This window comes from Eleutherodactylus coqui, chromosome 2, assembly GCF_035609145.1.
Source record: "Eleutherodactylus coqui strain aEleCoq1 chromosome 2, aEleCoq1.hap1, whole genome shotgun sequence".
In the NCBI taxonomy this organism is placed as follows: Eukaryota; Metazoa; Chordata; class Amphibia; order Anura; family Eleutherodactylidae; genus Eleutherodactylus; species Eleutherodactylus coqui.
The window spans coordinates 309949878-309974505 of record NC_089838.1 but is presented as its reverse complement, the minus strand read 5'-3'; the positions used below and the strand labels follow the sequence as shown (position 1 = coordinate 309974505).

At 43.0% G+C, this 24628-nt stretch overlaps 1 protein-coding gene across 1 annotated transcript in view; it reads left to right on the top strand.

Annotated features, from left to right (window-relative positions):
* The first annotated feature begins 430 nt into the window (after positions 1-430).
* The window catches only part of OLFM2 (olfactomedin 2), a 309661-nt gene continuing 285463 nt past the window's right edge, over positions 431-24628 (top strand). The window contains exon 1 of the mRNA XM_066593533.1: positions 431-566. Within this exon, the coding sequence (XP_066449630.1) occupies positions 510-566 (57 nt within the window). The 5' untranslated portion in view covers positions 431-509. The remainder of the gene's footprint in view (positions 567-24628) is intronic.

Below are 24628 nucleotides of genomic sequence, written 5' to 3'. Positions count from 1 at the left end.
TAAAATAGTGGGAAGGGGCAGAAATACATGACAAGCCAGAGCACCAGGGAGAGTGCAATGCATAAGGATTAGCATGGGAGCCAGGGCATAATATCCCAGGAAGAGAGGAAGAGGAAGGAAGCGGGGAAGAGAAGGAGGAAAGAATGGAGGGAGATAGAAGAAGGATGGAGAAGATATAACAGGGTGGTCAAGGAGTCAACTGACAGATACAAGAACCTCAAGAAGGGGGGGCTCATAAGACTTGGGGAGATCAGAGGAATAGAAAGATAGAGGAGAAGAAAGGGGTCCAGGGCGGGAGAAGAAGACTGAGGAATTAAGGGTGGAGAGAGAGAATAAAGAGGAGGGAGGGAGAAAGAGAGAGAGGAAGGGACAAAAAACATAGACAGGAGGAAGGAGAGAGGGAGGGTGCTGGGAAGAGGCGGATGTGGAGGGTGTCAGTAGTGGTGGTGGGCAGGCTCAGCCCTGGGGGTCTGTGTAGAGGTGTGAGGAGCCCCCCTGTACCCCTAAGCATGCACCTCTTCAGCATGATCTTCCTGCTGCTCATGTTACAGGCCAGGATGGCTCAGGTAAGCCCAGTGCGCTGGTCGTGGAGCTCTGTGGTGCTGATGCTGGCCTTTGGAAAGAGGAGGAGGAGGGGGGGGGGGGAAGAGAGAGGATGCTGCTGACATTGACAAAAGAGCCTGGCCAGGCAGAGGATGGACAGGGAGGTGTGTGTCTGTATTTACAATGTACATATGTCCCAGTGTCGGACATGTGCGAGAGTGTCTGTGTGCGTGACCAGCCTGGGACATGTGTGTGTGCAAGGGGATGCATGCAGATGGATGTGGTGTGCATGGATAGATAATACATAGATATGAAATGGATATTAAAAAACGAGACATATAGGAAATAGATGATAGACAGAAACTAGATTGATAGATACAGCCATGATTTAATTGTATCTATGAATTGTACGCATCCTATGCAAGTCAAAGAATGTTGTACAGTAAAATATATACAACTTGATACATTGTATAAACAGTGTAGCAGATGGCCCTTGTGTTCATATAACAGCTGAGTGTGAATTCTGTCACTTAGCAGGTAACTTTTCTGCTCATGTCAGCTTTATATATCTAATTCCTCAGACACGTGTGCTCAGCTCTAGGTATATGGCCCATAGGCAGGTGAATTATATATTCTGTACATATTGGGTGTTGCAGTAAACTATTTGATGCTAATGATGTCATTTATTAGGAGCAACAGATGCCTAATTGTATAAGACATTGGAAGTGGCCAGCTAATGTGACTGTATAGGGTGGCAATGGGCACAGGGGGCATTGTTCATGGGTGGAATTGCACAGTATGTGTATTTAATTCTGTAATGTGTACAGTAATACATATATATGACATATATCAATGACCCTCAACTTTCTGTATACTTGTAATCTTGTTATTGAACTTGTGATCTTGCATGCACAGTGATAATGGGCTCAGTTAAGGTAAAGTAGTCGGTGACTGTTTGCTGTCAGTCCTATGGAAATTTCTGATGATACATAGTTGTGATCAATATGGAAGTTATATCTGCTACTCCTCACAAACTGATCTCTGCTACATCGGTATCTATATGACAGAAGCATCTATTTTGTCATTAGAGCTAAAATTGTATTTATGACCTAATACTGTTTGTTAATAACTCTGTGTCAATGTATATGCTGTACAATGCTGTATTGTTTCCCACCAAGCATCAATATGTGATTGGTGGGGTCCCATGTTTGGGACCCCTATTGATTCATAAAGAGGCTATGTTGTAGTTCTCATCTGATAAAATAGTTCAGCCTATAGAGTATAGGAGGCTATTGATGGGGACAATGATGTATTTGATGGGGCACCCATAATGTCAAACAGACATGTTATAATGGTTAGTCCAAACTAGGCTTCTAGTTTTACTGAAAAGGTATCACATGGAGGGTTCTTCATAAATGGTTCATTAAAGCTGAGGACTAAATCCGGACTGGAATGTCTTATTCTCAGGATGTGCCAGTATCTCATTTGCTGTACCTCTATTTATATGACTTTTATGACATAATCCAAGAAAAAAAACTAAAAACATGCAATGAAACTTTAAGTCAAAAATGAAAAATCTCATAGTAACAGTAACGTTTCTACATGGTAGCCGCCCATGGCTGGTATCTACATGACACTATTTTAACCTTAAAGAGACTATGATCATGGTATGTAATTACCTTTCCCAACACAGGCGCAAGGTAGAAGATGCACAAAGTTAAGCAATAGCTAAGTTTCACCCAAGGTAGGAAATGCTTAGTATTAGTGTCGTTCTAGAGACCTTACAGTAACCCATGCAACAGATTCAAAATATCTTGCCAACATCAATCAGAACTTTTCTCTACTACCACTTGATAATGCTGCTTCCCTGCACCGCTTCTTGGGCGTAAACACCATCTACATCAATATATGTGACAGATGTATATCAGAAGTTGTCATACGTTGGCGTCTGGGTGCCCATACCAAAGCCAATTGCTCAACAATCTGACATTCAGCATCTTTAGGTCCCGTTCTGTTCATTTCACTTCCTCACCTTTTAGTGTATATGTAAAGACATGGCTAATTTACCTTTGCTGGCTTTATATCAGCAGTTGTCATGGTTTGGCACCTGGGTGCCATGGCTATCATCGATTGCCTAAGCCAACTAACATTCAGCATCTTTGTGTCCCGTTGGGTTCACTTTGCTTCCACGTCTTAGGGTGTACCTCTAAAGATGTGACTGATTTACCACTGCTGACTGTATATCAGAAGTTGTCATTGGTTGGCTTCTGGTTTCCAAGACCTGCGTCAGTTGCTCAAACATTCAGCACCTTTGCTGGGTTCATTTCACTTCCTTGCCTTATGGTGTATCTCTAAAAACATGTCTAATTTACCACTGCTGACTTTATATCAAACATTCAGAAGTGTTAAGGCCTTAAGGGCTAAGTGTTAAGCGTTAAGGGCTTGAGGGGGTGCAAGTTCCACATGGGTAGACCACTACCCATCGAGACAATCCATATACAGGAAAGACCATAATGCTGAATTATACTCTGTTGTACTGTTTCAGGTTGCTTCTTTATATTAGAGGTGGTCATAGGTCGGCATCTGGGTGCTGAAACCACCTGCAATTGCTCAACCAAATGACACTCAGCATATTTTGGTCCTGTTGGGTCCATTTTGCTTCCCCGTCTTATTGTGTACCTCTAAAGACATGTCTCATTTGCTTCTGATGACTTTATAAGTGGGCTCTTTCTAATACTACATCAAAGAAGGGGCAAACATAGAGGAGAGCTGAACCCCATAGCAGAATGGGGCTTCTTCTTTGTGCTGTCTCATGTTACCATGCCACTACCAAAACAGGACAGTCTGGTGCTTGGTCATCCTTCCACCCTACTCTTTGGCTTTCCCTTTCCCTTATTTGCTAATATGCATATTCATAATACCTACAAAATATGAAGATGGGACAACCTGATTTGGACTGCCTTCCTTTGTATGTCCTGTAGCAGCTGCCTTATTTGACTCTATGATAAATATGTTCCCTTCACAATTGGGCTGGCAAAAAAGGGTTGTCCGGTTACAAACATTTGACGGCCTATCTGCAGGATAGGCCACCAACAGGAGATCGGTGTGGATAGATTGCTCAGTACCCCCTTCTGATCAGCTGTTTGCTGAGTCAGTGTCCATGTGCGCTGAGCTGATTTCTGCAGAAAGCAGACAGCTCCAGTCTCACTGTAATGGTCCAGCTTGGTATTGCATGCAAAGCTCTTATTCACTTCAATGGGAACTTTGTCTGTATTACCAAGGCTCGTCAGTGCCGTTGGAATGGAGCTGTTTTCTTTCTGCAGAAATCATGCTGACCTGTTGAACAGCTCATGGTAGGGGGTTCTAGGGGCAGACCCCTTCCAATCTACTATGAATGACCTAGTCTGAGTATAGGTCATCAATCAATTAAAACTGGACAACCTCTAAAAATATCCTAACATTCCTCAGGATAGGCTCTCAATGTCAAAGTACAGAAAAAAACCCTCTTCCCATAGCTGCACTTCATTCCTATAGAACACACTCTACCAGTGGTCTTCATTCTGGGTCTATCCAGATGCAAAACTACTTCTCCTAGCATGCCTATAAAAACAGTGGCTGTCCGGGCATGTTGGAAGTTGTAGTTTTGCAACAGCTGGAAAGCCACAGGTTAGGGACCAGTGCCCTAGGCATTGTAGAATACAATACAGTGCCCAAACAGCAGACTTCTCTTCAGTATGGTTTCCTATCTCATGCATATGTATAGAGTCAATCTGAATACAATGATATACGATCTCTAACGTGAGAATCTGTCATGGAAACAAATGACCCTCTTGCTTTTCATAGTTTATTTTTACTTTTAAATGTTTGGAATATTGGTACTTTTCTGTAATTAGCTAGAACAATCTTTATAGATTGCAGCTTAATTAACACATTTTATTACCCAGCTTGTTTACGGGATACAATGCACAGAGAAGCGGTAGATTGTAGATGGTAATATTGGATTTTTATTTCATTCCTTCGGAATTTTAGTCTTTTAAAAAGCAGTGAACTAAGACTACCCTGGTTGGACTAGTGACATCACTGGGTCACATGGTGACATCACTTAATATGAGACAAGTAGTAGGTCTACTGGCTGCAGGAACTGACCATTAATGGCCCCATACACATTAGGCTTTAGTCGTCCAAACCCTGCAATAATGGCAATCAGTGACTGTCTAATGTGCAGGAGGGAGGCTCAGTTTTCCTCCAACAGATCATGTCCAGGGATAGAAGGCTTGAGGACATTGTATTTCAGCGCCTGATTCCTATTGTTTGGAGATATGCTGGCACCAGAGCTCTTTGGTTGCAGCCAAGCCAAATGCTCATGTGTGTGGGGCAGATGGGGGGGAACATCTGTTGGATCAATGATCATTCATCCATCAGTTGTTGAATGTGCATGGGCAGCTTAACTTTAAAGCTGAGGTTCACCAATGAACTACGTAGGGTGGAAAGACAGAAGATCTTGGGAAAGACAATAGGGGTGAAAGACAAAGGGGGTGCTATCTGGTGTAGTGCCCTTAAGCAAACGTAAACACGATCAACATGTGTGGCTATTGCTCTCACCTGGTAATGTTGTACTAAGTATGAGCACAGCTACACAGAAGAATTTCACAGATGTGTCAGAAACCACCAGAGAGTCTTTCAAAGATGGGATCTACAAGCCTTGGACCTGGTTCACCGAAAGAGGTTTTCACAGAGATCTGAACCAGATATATAGTACATTCAAGAATTGAAAAGAGCCAGCTAGAATAGGCACAGCTCCTGGGGAAGCTGGCACCCACACCACTGGACCCGCTTACAGTATGGTTTCAAATTTTATTCCGTAGAAGCAAAGCTACGCATTTCAACTCCGGAATGGGTTCTTCTGGCCCCATTAAAATTTGAAAGCATACTCCAAGCAGGCCTAGAGGTGAAGTTGTTAGCTTCCCCAGGGGTGGTGCCTTTTCATTCCTGATAGGGTAGAAAGGAAGACTTGTGGGCCTTCTCTACTATCAGATCACCAGGCACTGATTGCCTGAGCATTCACAACCATACATATTAGGCTAAAGTTGAACAAAAAATAGAATTTCAACCAAAATGATTATTTGTGGGGTTAACGTTATTATCAATGAATGATCTTTTAGCCAACCAATGACAGAATGTCATAGCCTGGAAAGAAGGAGACCATGTTTACATTTTTAGTTCCACAGTCCTAAAATATTTCCAGAAAAATGCTGCTTCCTTCTCTCTGTGTCTTTAACCATGTAGAACCAGTCAGAATGACTGTAACAGCCAATGTGGACTAAAATGCCCAACAATCGGTCAGCAGATGATCAATTGATGGAGCATTTAACAGCTGCCTTTACTATGCCTTATGCGTAAATTCAAAAGGTTCCCATATACCTTCAATAGCTGTCAGCTGAGACAGCTATTTCACCTGACTTCCCCAAACACCTGAATGCTCAGTTTGGCCAAGCATTCCTGGGCTTTATATGGGTTCAGTTGAGAAACCCACAAATGAACAGCACTGGTGGCTTATCTCTAAGGGGAAAAAGGATCGGAATTTGAAAATTAACATAGCCCATCCTTCTTTCCCCCAATATTATCTATTAGAGAAAAGCCTCCTTAACCCGTTTAGGACCAGCCACTGTAAATTTACGGCGGCTAGTCCTGGGCTTAGAGCACCGCCGATAGTAAAATTACGGCGGTGCTTTAAGTCTCCTGCCTCTGCAATCAGTCAGAGGCAGTAACAGGTTATCAGCTGTTAGTGACAGCTGATGACCCGGAGCAGAAGGCAGGAGGGGTTTTTAACCCTTCCTGCCTTCTGCTTCCCCAATATACAGTGCTCAATGAGCACTGTATGGGGAAAGTAAAAGTAACATGTACTTTCACTACGGGAGCCTCGGGGGGTCATGTGACCTCCCGGGATTCCCTGCTACTGCAGAGCTGGAGGGTCAGACTAGACCCTAGCAGCTCTGCAGGTGACTAATGTCACCACAGGGGTTACTTTCTCCTGTAACTAGGGCTCCTATGGACGCCCCAGCTACAGTGGGAAAGTGGCAAATAAATAAAAAAAAATATGTGAATGTCTCCCAGAGTTCTTAAATGACGTCATGGGGGACATAGATAGTAAAAAACACAATTACATACATAAGTAAAAAAGAATTACAGAATAAAACAACAATATATAGATAAGAAAGAGAATAGCACAAAGCAGACGCCAACAAAAACTGTCGCCGTATGCGCCCTGTAAACCAAAACCATACATACTATATATCAAGACATCCAAAACAAATAGAGGAACCCATTCCCATACTTTATTTTAGTGTAAATATAAAAATAATTTTTAAAAAAATTATAAATGTTAAAAAAAAGATTTTTTTTTTTAGCTTCTTACCCAAATAAAACTAAAAAACGGGGAAAAAAGTCAGTGAAAAAGATATAAAAAAAATAGTCCTATATGTCACGGAAAAAAAATGCAGCAAAAATAATTTTGGTAGCTAAAGGAAAAAAAATAGAGCAGTAAAACCGCCACATGGGTAAAATCCCTAAAAAGTGTCTGGTCCTTAAGGTACAAAACAGCTTAGTCCTTAAGGGGCTAAACAATCGAGAGGAGGCAGGTTAGAACAGCAAAAGTGTAATGCATATGGGGGCCTTAAGTTCTTTTAGTTATTTTCTCATTTGAGCAATTGAAGAACTAGAATATAAGTGCCCATACACCTTCAATAATGGTCAACTGAAATCTATTTGTTCTAACTCCTCCATACACATAAATGCTCGAATCAGCCAAGAGCTCATGTGTCTTCACTGGCAGAGGGGCGTAAGCTGCAGCCAGACACTTTTGTTGCTGGTTTATCTCCCAACAGAACAGGATCGGGCATTAAAATTCAATGTGCCTGTTTCTCCACTACATCACCTATTGGAAGAGAAACAAGAAGCTTCCATACACATACCATAGTCAGACAAATCAGCCTTTCTCAATAACTTTTCTTTAATGTGTATGAGGGATTTAACTCATACATATCCACAATGAAAGAGATCATGCTGTAACCACAAGTGAACGTTTTAGTCCATACTGGGTGAATTAGGAACTCAAGGGTCATGGAAAGGGGGTAAGGGAGGAAGACTAACCCCACACCCTTCTGTCCTTGGTGGTAAGACTCATCTCAGTAATGGATGTCCCATTTTGATCTCTGCTATGGGGCAACTATGCTTATATGTTTTATTACATTGGACAACATCTCGGTTAATGACAATTCCAATAATAAAAGTGGCACAAATGTCCCCAAATGCCGACACAAATGATCAGAATGTTCTGTTATCTTGGCAACATGCTCTCAAGCTGTGAATATGATACAGCAACATAAAAAAAAGATTCATTTAAGGCAAGGAAGAAAGGTGTAGGAAGATTGAGTGTTACATATGTATCTGCAGCCTTCTTGTTGGTGACTTAAAACTGACATTAATCAGACAACTTGGCACAAGAACATGAAAAGTCTCTGTCTCAGCTGAATAGTTTCTTCAATCATCTAACATCTATGGACACCTTAATGATATTAAATAATACACTTGACCCACTTGTACATGGCAGGCAGTGTAAATGGTTGCTTAGCAGTGCAGAATATGCCCTGTGAACACTATATATCCTGAGTAGAAGTATTAGGTTGCTGCAGAATTAGTATCTTATAAAATGCCCATTTGATATTTATCATGTGTTAGGAGGCCCTGTTGTCCTCTGGAGGAAGTAGAAGAACAAAGAACCAGTGGACACTAAGGATTGTACACTGCCCACTAAATCTCCAGTGTCTGTAGGCTTCGCCACTGGGCCACCAGGGACAATAGTACTGAACCACGGGGAAATGGAGTGAATAATCACCATGAATGAGCAGATAGTTATCCTCTTGACTGTCAATGGTTGTGCTCTAGACCATCGGGGAGTAGACAACCAAAATGTGAACCATAGGGATTTGGACTATGAAAAAGTAGATTGTTGTCCTTTAGGCTGCCAAGATGTTGATGGTTGTGCTCAGAGGTGTAACTTGAAGCTTCTGGGCCCCAATGCAAAATCTGTAACAGGGCCCCCAACTATAATGCTTTTTTCATAGTACTGGGCTCCTAATATGGAGAAGAGAGGCCTTAGGGGCCCCCTAAGGCTCCTGGGCCCGGGTGCAACTGCATCCCCTGCACCCCCTATAGTTATGCCCCTGCTTGTGCTCTATGTTATTGGGAAGTAGACTACCAACAACCCAGTGGACATTAAGGGCTGCACAGTGTTGACTATAATTCTAGAGTCTGTAGGCTTAGCCAGTGGGCCACCAGGGACAATAGTACTGAATAACTGAGATTTGGACTGAATATTCTCTATGAGAGAACAGACAGTTGTCCTTTGGGCTGTCAAGATATCAATGGTTGTGCTCTATGACCTTGTGAAGTAGACTACCAAGAGGTCAATGGTAACACCCTGTGTTAATATGGTAGCCAATTTGATAGCTAGCGAAAGTGCAAATCACTTTATTTACCTAAAAGGATGTTTTTGTGTGTAAAATTCCTCTAAGGCCGCCTGCAGACGAGCGGAAATCCCGCCGCGGGATTTCCCGCGGGATTTCCGCCGCTGAAAGTCTGCATAGGAGTGCATTACAATACGCACTCCTATGCAGACGGCCGCGGTTTGGCCGCGCGAAATCTCGCGCGGCAAACAAACCGCGGCATGTTCTAATTTTGTGCGGAGCACGCACTCACCTGGCCGCCAGCTCCGGTCTGCGCATGCGCCGGCTGCGCGGCAGCCGGCACATCAAAGAGCCGGGGCCGCCAGGCGCGGGTGAGTACGCGCTCGCCCCTGCAGGCTCTGGGGTCGGATCGCGCGGCGAGATTTCTCGCTGCCGGATCCGACCCGCTCGTCTGCAGGCGGCCTAAAGCTAAGGCCACTAGGCATCTTCCTTACTTCTAATTTGCTGTCCACTGCCTTTTGTCATGTGAAACCTGTCTCTAGTAACAGAGATAATAAGCTGGAGTGCAGGAATCGGGTTTGTTGTCTCATGTTGTCCTTAGAATTCTATGGAGAGGAGAAGGGGGGAAGAAAGATACTGCAGAGGGCGAGAAACAGAGATTCACAGATGTGCTGCTGCAGCGAATAGTAAATGATTTACTGTATCACAGCTATTAAAATCACATCTACACTGCTCAGTACTGCTGTACACTGTTATTCGCAATGCTGTTATTTCTTTGTGTGTGTTATAGAGAATTAGGAAGCAGAATCTGTTGTTTTCTGTATTTTACGGTGTATAAAATATATCAGAGCAGCTCGTCTCCTCCCACCAGCTTAGGGACAACTGAAAAGTAGAGATGTAGCTTGCAGAGAGGAAAACTGGTGATAAATCCAGGATACAAGTCATATATAATTAGTGTTACTCCTAATGTACACACATTGCAGTTTATTCTGAAAAGCCATTAGAAAGTTCAGGTATGCTTTTATCGAGAAAAACACCAGGCACAAGTAAGCTGTGGAAAAAAGTCATTTCTACTCCTTGACCCATCTCTGGATGAATGGAATGTGCTGCCATTTGATTAAATCAACAGCCGTGTTTGATACCCCGACAACAAAGGCGTAACTTGAAGCTCCTGGGCCCCAATGCAAAACCTGGAACGGGGCCCCCAACTATAATGCTTTATTCATAGTACTGGGCTTTCTATATGGATAAGAGAGGACTTATGGTCCCCCCAAGGCTCCTGGGCCCGGGTGCAACCGCATCCCCTGCATCCTCTGCAGTTACGCCCATGCCCGACAATATGTTAGGTTGACCACCACTGTTTTAAGACTATGAAAATATGGTCAGTAGAAAATGAACACTTTGGTTCACTTATATATGTTTTCTTTGTAAGTATTCCAGGAGGAGGATGCTTGAGGTTCAGGGGAACATTTGTTTGATACGGTTAGAGAGAGAACACATGCTTTTTTCTCTCCATTTACTGAATATGTTGCAGAATGTATATAGAAGGTAGATGCACATGGAGATCAAGAAAGTGTAATAAGGGAAAGAGCAAGAACGCGGAGAGCACAACATAGTAGTCATGTGATGCTCCTCTAAAGATGATACATTTAGATCATTTAACGTAGATAGATTAATTAAATAATGCACAGCTGTCTAGTCATTTATCATATGGAGTCCCTTGTTGTATATATTATCGCTTTAGTTTGAGTTTCTTGGAGCTTTTCTCCAGCATTACTCTACAGAAAGATCAATAAAAATGCTAATAACTTCTTGCTGAGCTCTTAAGGTCCCATTACACGGGTTGACACATAAGCGCCCAACAGCAGTCCCACTGACAATTACTCTTATACAGGAGAGATAATGGTTCAAGTGAATGGAGGTGGAGGGGGCCAGGATCGTCCGCAGTCAAGAGGAGTCGCTCAAACATTGATCAACTCTGGTTTACATGGGCCGACAGTCGCTTGGTCTCTAGCTCTGGTGAAAACTCTGGTGGCAACTCCAACAGTTGAGTGATTTCTCGCCTTGTTGGTGCACAGGGGACAATGATCGCCCAAATTTTCAGTTTCTAGTGAGAATTAGGGCTAAAGTACCCTTTAAAGGAACACAGAAAATGCACACACAAAAATAGTAAATATAATAAACATTGTAGCGGGGGCTTCCTCACTGATTTCCTCCTTTCTTTAGGGAATGTTCACATTTCGGTTGCTTTAATATGCTGCGGATTAACCTGACCGGAAATCGCTTACACCTGCGTATTTCGCTCGTGCGTGTTTTTGTGTGCGCAAGTACACTATGCATGTGCGCTCGCAAAAATGAACCCACACGGGTCCAATGATATGCTGCACAAATACTCATTGAATACTCTGGTCCATTTATTTCAAGGGTCTATTGTGGGGCGTAATAAGCATTAAAATAGGGCATGTCGCATATTTTTTCGTTCATGTGAACGAACCCATTGAAATAAAAAATTGCACGCTTAATACATAGCGCAAATATGACTATGTGAACAAGCCCTTAATCTTGTTTTGTCTCGTATTACAATAGAAAAAAAAAAGTCCCGTGTATGGAGGTGGGACAGGTGGCTGCAGCAGGTGCCTCCCCCCACCGTTCTATCTTCAGTAAGAAAAAAAGAAAGACTTTTAAGCCCCGCCCTCTCAGCTGGCCACCAGCCAAAAGTAGAACAGATCATCAGGAGATTAACTCATCTATAGGATTTCTACAAAGCTATTTGTTTCAGGAAATGCAAGATTATCTCTTCCTTACTTTTATCATTCATTTCTAGGTTTAGTAGCCCTTTAATCTTCCTTAAAGGGCACGGTCACTTTTGCAACAATTTGCAATTTTTTTTTGTGCCTCATCTATTATTATAAAAATAATCAAGTTACTCTATATTCAGTAGTCTTGATTAGAAAAACTCCTACAGCTTTGTGTATACCGCACAAGGCCATGTTACCCATCTTGTTTGGATCTATGACATGGAGCCAATATTGTAGGGAAACCGTAGGAATTGTGGCAAGTTCCATCACAGGCCATATTACAGAACTATTCTCTTCTAGAAGCATTGTTTCTTGAGGACAAAATATGTTGACGCATGGAGGCACCATGAGGAGACACACAGGGTATGGAGCTACTGGGTTACCAGAAGCCTATATGTTGGCTCTATTTACAAAAGTACGGGGGGTGGGGGGCGTAAACTTCACTCAATTGTTATAGAGGCATTTTGTCTTGATGATCTATCCTTAAGATAGATGAATAGTTGATCTGCTGATCTGTTATCAGTGCAGCGGGGCTGGATGTTTTCATTGGTGGTCAGGGCGGGAAGTGTAATAGATGGCTTCACTCTCATTGAAGTCAATGGAAGCGATGCTTTCTATTACAATTTTGGCCCCTCATTGCGGTCATAGCTGTAAGTGTAATAGAACTCATAGTTCACAGTGATTTAAGCCACCTATTACAATTCTGGTCCCGACCATCGATGCAGATGTTCAGCCCTGCTGCACTGACTGTGGGTCGGAGATCAGCTGATTGACAGAGATCTGGAGTGGCGGACCCCCACCAATCAACTATTGATGACCTATCCTGCGCCTACAAAGTGAGCATGAAAGATCATTCATAACAACTGATGGCAGATTACAGTCTACCAAAGATATGATCTAGCCAATAGAAAATTTCAGCTGACCGCGGCTCAAATTGTATGTATATGGTGGTGATTGGCCAGATCTGACCATTCATGTAATACTGTGGAAGCTTATGAAGTGATGTAAAATTAAGAAATAAGTTTAGACTTAATGAATGGCTGAACACTGTCTCTGATTGGTCACAGCGCTCAGCCAATGAGAGGCAGTGCTTTCAGGAAGTGGGGATTTTTCAATCCCTAGCCACCAGAAAGACAGAAGAAGACTGCCAGGGACCAGGGAGAAGAGCCGGACAGCGCTTCTAGGTGAGTTAACATTTTTTTTTCTACAGCTAGGGATGATTTTCAGGGTATATTTCAAGCCCCCACTTCCCTGCCCCCAAAAAATCAGTGCTGCAGAGGTTGCCTTCATCCCATTGCTTTCAATGGGGCGGCAGCAGCACTGGTCCCATTGAAAGCAATGGGATAGCATCGTGGTCCTCTGCCACAGCTGTGACAGCTGTGGAAGGGGATTCTTTCATCCCCGTGGGGAGTCCCATCATCAGGGACCTTTGTGGAGCAGCTGCTCTAGTGAACGGGCAAAGTTTAATGCGCTGCGCATATAAAACTTTGCCCATTCACACATTTTCCGCTTGTGCGAGGAGCACATAGGCGCACAAAAAAACACGCTCGTCTGATGACCAAGGCCTTAGGCAGGGCCTGCCGAGCGGAAGTTGGCTAGGGAGTGGGTTCCCTCTCCTGTACTTGGCATCTCCGTTGTTTTTTGTGATACGTGTAGATGCTGGTCACTTGCGGACATTGTGATGGCTCTGTGTGATGTTTTAGTGTTGTCTGAGCAGGGCATCATAGTTGCGCACTGCACGAACATAACAGCCCCCTTCAATGATGAGGTGCACACAGAGATAGGGGCGATATCATGAGGCCCAGTGTCAGAATTGGCATTGAAGTTGAGGTTTTGACACCACTGGTCCATGTAAATATTTAAAGGAGTTGTACAGTTATTGGATAACTTATTTACAATAGGACCCTCTGTGGGAAAATAATAAACAGAAGTATACTTACCCCTCCTTCACCACCGGGATCCAGCGCTGCAGCACAGATGATATCACAGGAAATCAGGTGACCCCTGCAGCCAATGATAGGCTGCGTCAACACTGCCCATTCTACTGGCATTGATGCCCACATTCTGAGTGCCATGATGCCAGGAGTTCTAGAATTTGACGCTGCAGCCTCTCATTGGCTCAAGCAGTCACATGATTTCCTGTGATATCATCTGTCACAACAAACCCTGGAACTGCAGCGGGCAGCGGCGCTGGATCCTGGTGGCCATGGAGGAATAAGTAACTCACAGTTTATTATTTTTGCACAGAGGGTCATATTGAAAAAAGGTTGTCCAGTTACCGGACAACCCCTTCAACCTCCTCGTACAGCCCCTTTAAAATGCAGAAACAATTGATATCTCGCAACCCCATTTTAATTTATTTTTCTTTATTAAGTTTTTTTTCTTTACCATTTTCTATTACTATTTTTGCCAGTTCACTTTGGATCTGTGCCGTCAATAGACCTGGATAAAAGACCAATAAACTGAATTTGCAGCTGCTGTAGATTGCAACATAATGATGAAATCTGTAACTGGCATTCAGCAACATAATGACTTTCCTATGTTCCTCTAATTGAGTAATTTTATACACTGATAATAAATGTGTTGCTCTGCATGATGATCATGCCGCTGGTTCTATACATCAGCCACCTATGTGATTGATAATGTGTTTAGAGGAGAATAGATTTAATTACATGGCGGCCCCAGATCAATCAGGTATGATCCAGAGTTTTTTGGTTATGGCAGCTATTTTATTTTTTTCTAATTAATTGTAGAACATGACTGTAGCATAACAGAAGACTCCCACAAGAAGCACCAGCTGTCCGTGGGATGAATTCCTGGCTAGGTGCTTATAATCAATGTTAGGCTTTAAAAACTGAGACTTCACTTAATGAGGACATTATATGTGCAGTGCACGTCAGCCGCGCGCTGGAGAAGCGACACCTAGAAAACACAGATGGGATCCAGAATGAGTAACATTTGTTGGGAATGGACTATAAAAGTTTCTAGTTTTAAGAACTCATTCACACAGTAGAGTAGAGCCATGTTTGCAGAGCCATAGGGAGAGCAAAGTGTGGGTGCCTTGGAGCCCAAATGGTCCTCTCAACATATAAGGAGACCCATGTTACCAATAATCTGTGATAGTTGGGGGAGCAGAGGCTGTTACCAGTTCTGAATTGGGTCTCAAGACCTTGAAGCTACACTTCTGATGACAGCACAATGAGTCCCAATGGTTCCATAGTACAGAGTTGTAGGTACTCTTTCTCGGGCCATGTGGTGCCTCCATAAGACAGTGTATTACAGTGGTATTCTCCTCTAGGAACAATGTTTCTAGAATGGAATATTGCAAAAATGCTTTAGGAGGAACATGGCAAATTATTCCTCTGTCTGAAGTTCGGCCTATTTTACATTCATACAACACTAGGTCAAGAAGGTAAAATTACATCATAGGGGCGCACACAAGATCTTTAAAAAGGTTTGCCAAGATGGCATCCTCGGTTCATTTGCCTTAATAGGTCATACGAATGTCATAGAGAAGCGTCCGCTATACGTGGGCCTCAGGGTCAGGGTATTGGTCTACTGCAGATGGAAGTGGAGCAAAGAAAGTCTTGACGTACTTCCTTTTCGAAAGATCTGAAGATGGTGGGACACTTACCGGATGAAATCGGAAGTGACTTGGGTGCACTGCAGTCTAGTGAGTCTTAAGTCTTGGGTAATATCACCCAACTAAATATTGCTTTTCAAATGCCAACTTTACTGACTGGTCAACAGGAAAACTTGAACTTCAAATTGCACTATTTGGCATTTCTGCTCTGAAGGATAGTCATGGCCAGCAACTGTCTCACCTCAGTATTGTAGAGTCTGCTCTCTTCATGACGCCATACTCCACAGGCGCAGTAACCACTGTGTACTCTCTAAGGTCCAGAGCCTCAATAACCTCCCTCTATATAGCTGCTGTACGTCTCTGACTCCACCTTCGATCATGTGACTCCTCTGTTGAGCGGAAAACGGCACTATTAGCATTTAGGGTGGACACCCACTGGCGTTTTTTTCTCCACTGCGCTGCGAGAGTAAAGTTAAAGTCTCGCATCGCGGTGCGAGAAAAAAGCCAGCATCACGCAGGGATATCGGCATGATGCAGGCATATCACCAGTCTTTTCAATGAGGCCAGCGGCAGCAGCGCTAGCCCCATTGAAAAGAGAAGAAGAATGTTGGGGACTTCTGCCACAGCTGTGACAGCTGTGACAGCTGTGGCAGGAGTCCCCGGCATTCTATCCCATTGCTTTCAATGGGATTGGCACTGCTGCCAATCCCATTGAAAGCAATGGTTTCTGCCAAGCCCCGCAGTAAGATTATCGGGGAAGGGCTTGAAATATAAGCCCTTCCCCGATAATCAGCAAAAAGTGTGTAAAAAAAAAAAAATATTCACCTCTCCGGCGCTCAGACGCGTCCTCCTGGTGGCTCCCCTGCACTGCTGTTAAGCTCTTGCAGAAGTCGGGGATTTAAAATATGATATAGCTATTCATGAATGAATAGCTAAGGGCAGTGTGTCATTGGCTGAGCGCTCAGCCAATAGCTAAGCTGTAGCTGCTATTGGTTGAGCCCTCAGCCAATCTCCATAGCCCTTTCACACAGTAGCACAGTAGCATTTGCAATAGGACTTGCAGTAAAGAAAACAGAATGGAACAAGAATAACGTTTTACAGAGTTTACTTTGCCCCCCTCTATGACCCAAATGGGAGAGTTTACATTGGATGGTTTAGGGGTAGAGATGGCATTCCCGTAATATTCCTGATGATCTAGAGTAGTTTAGCAGTTATACTTTTTGTTTGACATGAGGAGGACAAATATATCTATTTCCTTTCCATCATGTTAGAAAATCAAAGCAAGCGTAGGAATTGTGTTGAAAATTTCTATCTGGCGATTTTTTTTTTAGTCCACCAGGGCCTCATCAGTTCCTGAATCTATTAGGTTCACAGACTCAACTAGTAACATTTTCAAACATACCAGAAGAAGACGTGGCTTGTATTTACCTTTCATTAAGTCCATCGAGAACATTTAGATATGCTGTTTTTCTGGGCAGATGTTTTCCTTTCATTAATACACTTTAGTTATTCTTGCGGGTAAGTTTTTGCTTTCCACACTGGAGATCTGAAGGCCAGTGAAGTGCTTAAGATGCTGCGAGCCTGTGGTGGGAAGCAGCCCATAGGCACCGTTGACACAGTTTTCCATTCACCTTGAGATACATTAGGACATAAACCAGTTATTACTCAAATAACGATAACAATTTTTTTCAGTGTAGTAATTAGGTTTTATCTACCAGTTAGGGAAATTGATATCAAAGGGATAGTGTCGTAAAGACCATATGTCCTATTAGCACATAAAGGTGGTCCTCTGTTCTATACACTCTCAATGAGACAGAGCAATGCTGGCTGAGATGAGCCATCCATGTATTACATGGTTGGACATTCATTTGATCAGTTATATGCAGAGAAGGGGATGTCTTCATGAGCTCATTGGATGTTTGCAAGATTGGCTTCAGAAACACCTGGCAATTACCTGTAATCACCAGGGCAAACCATGAACGTTATGGCAGAAGTGTAGTATTATATGCTAGTTGTAGAAATTAATGATGGTTCATGTAATACTGACGTTATTTAAATACTATATATACACTTGTATGCCAAAGGTCATAGGATAGCAGTATGTAAATTGATTATGAAGTGGCATTAGCTCGGGTGATGACTTGGGAACACCCACACCAATGAGTCATGGTAGGGTTCGTGTGGGGTGCAGACCCCATGAAGCAATGGACCCCAGGGTTTGGTGGCCTACCTAAACCTGCCAATAACCAATGTCCACTAAGTTTCATTGCTTGTTGACAATATACAGCCTCTCATAGACTTCATGTCCCCCTACAATGATGGGATATTACAGGACGATAATACACTGTGCCAACAGGCCCAAGTTGTCCACAATTGGTCCAAGGAGCATTATGGAAAGTTCCTACAAACGGTGTGGCCTGCACGTTCACCCAATCAAGCATTTATGGGATGTGATGGAGAGGTCCATTCACATCCAAGATCCTGCACCCATAAATACCAAGGAGCTGTGGGTGGCTATCCAGGTGGCTCAACATCCCTCTGGATGTCTTCTGTCTACTTCTGGAATTGATGCAACATCAAGCTGATGCACTTCACTAGTCTAAAGCTGGTCCTACATGATACTAGTTTCTCCCATAACTTTTGGCATGTAAGTGTATATGAATCCAGACATCAATAGGTGGAATTGTAAGTTACAAGGGCAGTGACCTTATCAAATAGCCACTACCTTGAATTATACTATTAGTGCCATTATTGCATGTCACATGACTCTGCTTACTTATTGCTATATGCCTTAATCATTCTTCAGTTTTCAGTACACTGAGTTGTTACTTTATGACAGACCCTGGCCCTTAAACAATTGGATCTTCCTGTATGGAAATTGACCTGTGACCCTGGAGTGCAAGATAAAATCAAGTGACAAGTTTTTTTATGGATCAATTTCAGTGTGAGTCCACATTGGAATGGAAAAATCCAGTGATCTGACCAATGAGGTCTGGTCATCGGTGCTGGACTAGTTGGGGCCAGGATTACACTGCCGACTTTGTGGGGTTTTTTCATGCAGCGGTGTGGAGAGTATACTGAAAATGGTGTGATCGAGGAAAAAGCATCCAGCAACAGGGGATTCTGTGGATGTAAACAACTGGTCAGAGAAAGGGGTCAGAGGAGGATGTCAGGAACCGCTCTGATGAACAGGCACTGCACAGTCAAGCAGATTGCAGCTAAATACAATACTGGTGCTCCAGCTAACATGTCTGAGCACACAGAGACAACCAGTTCCAGAATAGGAAGGTGAGACTCCAGTGGTCAAAAGAGCACAAAAATTGGATCACTGAGCAGTGGGAAAACATCGCCTGGTGAGATGAATCCAGATTTCTGTTGCACCGTGCTGATGGGGCAGTCAGAATTTGGTGCAAGCAGCATGAATCGATGAACCCTTCCTGTCAGGTGTCAGCGGTTCAGACTGGTGAAGATTGAGTAATGGTGTGAGGAATGTTTTCTTGATGCACCCTGAGTCTTCTGATATCTTTGGATGGACTTTATTAGGAATTCCTGCAGTTCTGAAGACCAAAGGAGTTCAACGTGTTACTAGATGGATGTCCCTAAAAAAGTGCTTTTAGATTGCCCCATCCTCCATCATCTGTCAGGAAGTCATGGACTTCTAATTGGCCATTTGCCCTGTTTTGCCCAGGGGTCTTTAAAAAATATTTATTTGATCCTGAGTATTTCTGAAAAGATTGAAAGTATAAGAAAAAGTACATGCATTTTGAAATGGAAAGTCATAAAACAACCCAAAGCATTATATATAACTTTGACAAAAATATAATAAACTATCCCAAATGTCAAATACAACCGGGCATATACATTGTTCCTGCTTTTTGTCTTGCCAATCGCATTTCTAGCTCATTCCAATGAAATTCTTTTCCCATGTTACCTTTGCCTTAAGCACCTAGTTATTTCTAATCAAGTCCACTTGTCACAGAATTCAGCTCATTCCTCTTACTTGAACTTCATTGAACCCCTTTACACGTGTCATGGGTGGTGGTGCAACACAGAGTTTAGGATACAAGGCAGATACCGGACACAGGAAAGCAGAGATTTGTATTACAACTGATAAAGGCAAGGAAAAATGTATATTCAAGGATAATAAGCAGTATGTAAATGTTGAATGACTGTAACGTTTCGTCCTACTGTCCTGACTATTGCTAGCTAACTATCACAAGACTTAGTGTACTCGATATGCAATTTATGGTGAATGAACACAGTTACAATAATGTTCCTAATGCAACGAGCTCTATCACCTTTCCGCAAAAATAACTAACTGAGAGGTGGCAGTACGCCGCACACAGTCTGTATTGAACAAAGAAATCATACAAGGACTTTGTCCGCTTAAGACAAATAGATGTATTTTTGGTTAAAAGTCCCTGAAAAGCTCTGTCTTATCTGCAGCAATGTTTAATAGCTGACAAATGTGCTCATATCCAACTGTATAGCATGATATGTCTCTATCTAGCAGGCCTGCTTACTATCTCATGCTGTTTACTCGGGTGCACACACTTGGTTTTTATTGAGGACCATCCTTGCTTACGTATCTGAGGCAAAGGATTTCTAACAAACTTTCCTAGTTACAGTTCAACACTGTCACAGCACAATCTTGATGCTCTGGTTGTGCCTCCACTGCAGAACTCCGGGGCCACACTCAGTTCAGCAGCGTTACCTTCCTGGATGCAGCAAACAGCCCCCACAGTCGCTGAGCTGTCCCTTGTTTCAAGCGACTACAAAATGTCCATTGCTCTTTGTCTGGCCTCCCTGACGGCACTTAGCAACAGTTCTAGGGCAATGGCCTTTACCACTGTGTGCCAGACCTCAGTCACACAGCTCTCCATGCTTGCTCACTCTCTGTGATGCATACTCAGGATGAGCACTAACTCTTCTTTTCCTATTTCTTCTCCTAGGGACACATGACCTGCCTTGCCAATCAGTGAATTAATGATGCAAAACGTAATTTTTTTGTCCTTTCTCCTACTGGCCACTAGGCGGCACTAAAGGATCATATTCATATAAACCATGCATTTGATTTATTGCTCCATTCAGTTTTATTACTGCATGATGATTCCTATGGAATTAATAAAGCACAAATAACCACAAAATGCTCATAACACTCGGCTAACCTTCTACACATGCATGCAAGCTTCAATCACAGACCTACTTTCTATTCTTGTAGAATGTCTTACCTGATTAATATACGGAGACAAAGACCATAATTTCATCACTTGAAACGCTGTACATAGTTGATGAAGTTAAGTCACATACAGGTCAGAGAGCGTCCTCGGAATTTGCAGATGTGCGGAGCATTTCATTTCGCGGAAATACCCTGAATTTTATTTCTTTTATTTCTGCATATCGCAGATTATGTCCACATTTTACTTTTTTTAAGCATCCATCACAAAACCATTCTGACCCTATGAATGTAGGATTGCAGATCTGGATGAAGCTGCAGTTAAGTATAGATGTCCCAGCTTTTCAGGAGCCCTGAATGCCAGGTTTGACTAGTTATAGTAATGTATGTGGTATAGATGCCTGCATAACTCTGCAGTTGGCATTCAGGATCCTGGAAGAGCTGAGTGACAATGTTATGATGATTCCATTAGTTGTCACCCAACTTTCTAGGAGCTCTGCATGACATATCTCATTATGGTGATGTATGGTGTTAATATTTGTGCACAACTAGGCACCGATGTATACTCCATACAGGCAGCTCTTTCTCCCCCTCCCCCCCATGTAGCTGGCAAATGTGGGAGCCGTCTATATACCTGCAGCTGATTGATGAGGCAGAGGGGGAATAGAAGTTCCCTCTCACTAATCAGCTGTTTGTACTGGCACTGGGCACTGCTATGGATCTGACTTGTGATCTATATAACACAGTTGGCTGTGCTGGCTGCCCATAGAACCGCTGATTACTAAGCTCCCTGCTGCTCTCCCGCCCCCCAGCAATCAGCGGCTGTGCAGGTCCCTCTGGTCTATTGCTGTGCCTGCTTTGTATGCAAAATGATGGCAGCTCTGTGAAAAGGATTTGTAATCCTTTTCAGCTTCTGTATGGGTCTGATTTCAGTATATTCACTCGATAGGACAAACTGATCCCCCCCCCCCCCTTCCACACACACACTTTGGAGGGAAAAAAAGTTTGTCTTATAGAGAGAAAAATACGGTATTTAGCCTGTGCAGCTATGCTGCAGTGTGAGGAGCTGGGGATGCTCATCTGTGTCTATGCAGCTACGCTGCAGTGTGAGGAGCTAAGGATGCTCATCTGTGTCTATGGAGCTACGTTGCAGTGTGAGGAGCTAGGGATGCTTATCTGTGTCTGTGCAGCTGGGTTGCAGTGTGAGGAGCTGGGGATGCTCATCTGCGTCTGTGCAGCTACACTGCAGTGTGAGGAGCTGGGGATGTGCATCTATGTCTATGCAGCTACGCTGCAGTGTGAGGAGCTAGGGATGCTCATCTGTGTCTGTACAGCTGGGTTGCAGTATGGGGAGCCGAGAATATTCCTCTGAGTCTGTGCAGACATACTGTGGTTGAGAAGCAAGGGATACTCACTGGTGTGAGAGAAACTGTGGTGCACAGGATTAGCCCTACTGGTGTGAGCTCCTTGACAGGACAAACATTTTATCTAAAGGCTGAGTTGAATACAAGCATTGGAGAGGCTTCTGCCTCCTCGTTCCCCACCCCCTTTCTGCTTGGCAACACTCATGTCATACAGAGCTGCCAGAGACTACATTACTGGTGACAGATTTGTTACTGAAAGCATACATGTCTGCTCTTGGATGCTATGTAAGCTTTCCCCAGAACTTCTGTGCTAGCAACACCATCCCAGATCACTGATGAAACACCAAGACAAACACCAGCGCCCCTCACAGGCTGCTGCAGCAAATGACAGAGCTTATTGAGATGCACAACTCCTAATAAACTTGATGCATATCTGGAAGTCTGTATACCAGACTAATATCTATGCCAGCTACAGGTGTAGAATCATAGAACCCTAGAATGGTAGAGTTGGAAGGGACCTCCAGGGTCATCTGGTCCAACCACCTGCTCAGTGCAGGATTCACTAAATGATCCCAGACAGATATTTGTCCAGCCTTTGTTTGAACACTTCCATTGAAGGAAAACTCACCGCCTTCCGTGGTAACCTGTTCCACTCATTGATCACCCTCACTGTCTAATATCTAATTTGTGTCTCCTGCCTTTCAGTTTCATCCCATTGCTTCTAGGCTTTCCTTGTGCAAATGGGAATAGGCCTGATCCCTCTGCACTGTAACAATGTGTAAGATATTTGTAGACAGCTCAGCCTTCTTTTTTGTAAGCTAAACATTCCCAGATCCTTTAACCATTCCTCATAAAACATGATTTGCAGACTACTCACCATCTTTGTAACTCTTCTCTGAACTTGCTCCACTTTGTCTATGTCTTTTTTAAAATGGGGTGCCCAGAACTGGACACAGTACTCCAGATGAGGTCTGACTATGGAAGAGTAGAGGGGGATAATGACCTCACGTGATCTAGACTCTATGCTTCTCTTAATATATCCCAGAATTGTGTTAGCCTTTTTGGCTGCTGCATCACATTGTTGATGCATGTTCAGTCTATGATCTATTAGTATACCCAAGTCTTTTTCACATTTGCTGCTGCTTAGCCCAATTCCTCTTATTCTGTATGTGCTTTCTTCATTTGTCTTGCCCAGATGTAGGACTTTGCCTTTCTCCTTGCCTACTGTTCAAGCTGTTCTAGATCTTTTTGAATACTCTCTCTCTCTTCCCTAGTTTTAGCTATCCCTCCTAGCTTTGTGTCGTCAGCAAATTTGATCAGTTTCCCTGCAATTCCCTTCTCCAGAGGATTTATAAAAATGTTGAACAATACTGGGCCTAGGACAGAGCCTTGTGGTACCCCACTTGATACATTCTTCCACTTGGATGTGCAGCCATTTATGACCACTCTTTGAGTACGATCACTCAGCCAGTTGTGAATCCACCTAACAGTTGCCTTGTTAATCCCATATTTGGTCATTTTTTCAATTAGTATAGTATGAGATACTTTATCAAATGCTTTACTATAGTCAAGATATACTATTATCCATTGCATTTCCCTGATAAACCCCTTCGGTGATACTATCATAGAAGGAAATTAGATTAGTCTGTCATGACTTGTTTGTTACAAACCCATGCTGGCTCTTGTTAATTACTCCATTTTCATCCAAGTAATTGCATACATGCTGTTTAATAATTTGTTCAAAGATCTTTCTCAGTATAGAAGTCAGGCTCACAAGCCTGTAGTTTCCTGGATCCACCTTCTTCCCCTTTTTGAAGATAGGGACAACATTTGCCCTTTTCCAATCTTCTGGATCTTCGCCTGTTCTCCAGGAATTTTCAAAGATTATGGCGAGTGGTTCAGCAATTACCTCCGCTGTTTCCTTTAGTATCCTAGGCAGTAATTCATCTGGACCTTGAGACTTGAATTCATTTAAGTTATCTAAGTGTTCCCTTGCCATCTCTCTGCTTACAGATAGCCTGCATTCTTTTATTCCCTCAAAAGGACAGGGAAGATCAGTTGATGTTCCATCTACTTTCTGAGAGAAAACAGATGCAAAATAGAAATTTAAAAGTTCGGCCTTCTCAACATAATTCTTAACCAATTCACAATTTTCATCTTGTAAGCATCCAATAGCATCTTTGACTTGTCTCTTGCTTTTGACATACCCTCAAAATCCTTTTTTATTGCTTTTGGCCTCTGTTGCAAGCCTCAATTCATTATTCACTTTTCTGACACTTGCCCTACAGTTTATGCACATGGCATTATATTCTTCTTAGCTATTCCCCCCTCTTTCCTTTTGATAAACATATTTTTCTTCGTTTTTAACATGTGTGCAAGTTCTGTGTTCATCCATCCTACTTTCTTTAAATGTTTCCCATTCTTCCTCCTTTTAGGGATTGATAACGATTGTACTTTAAGAATCTCATTTCGCAATATTTCCCAACCTTCTTGGGCATTTCTGTCCTTAAAGGGGTTGTCCCGCGGCAGCAAGTGGGTCTATACACTTCTGTATGGCCATAATAATGCACTTTGTAATATACATTGTGCATTAATTATGAGCCATACAGAAGTTATAAAAAGTTTTATACTTACCTGCTCCGTTGCTGGCGTCCTCGTCTCCATGGTGCCGACTAATTTTCGCCCTCCGATGGCCAAAT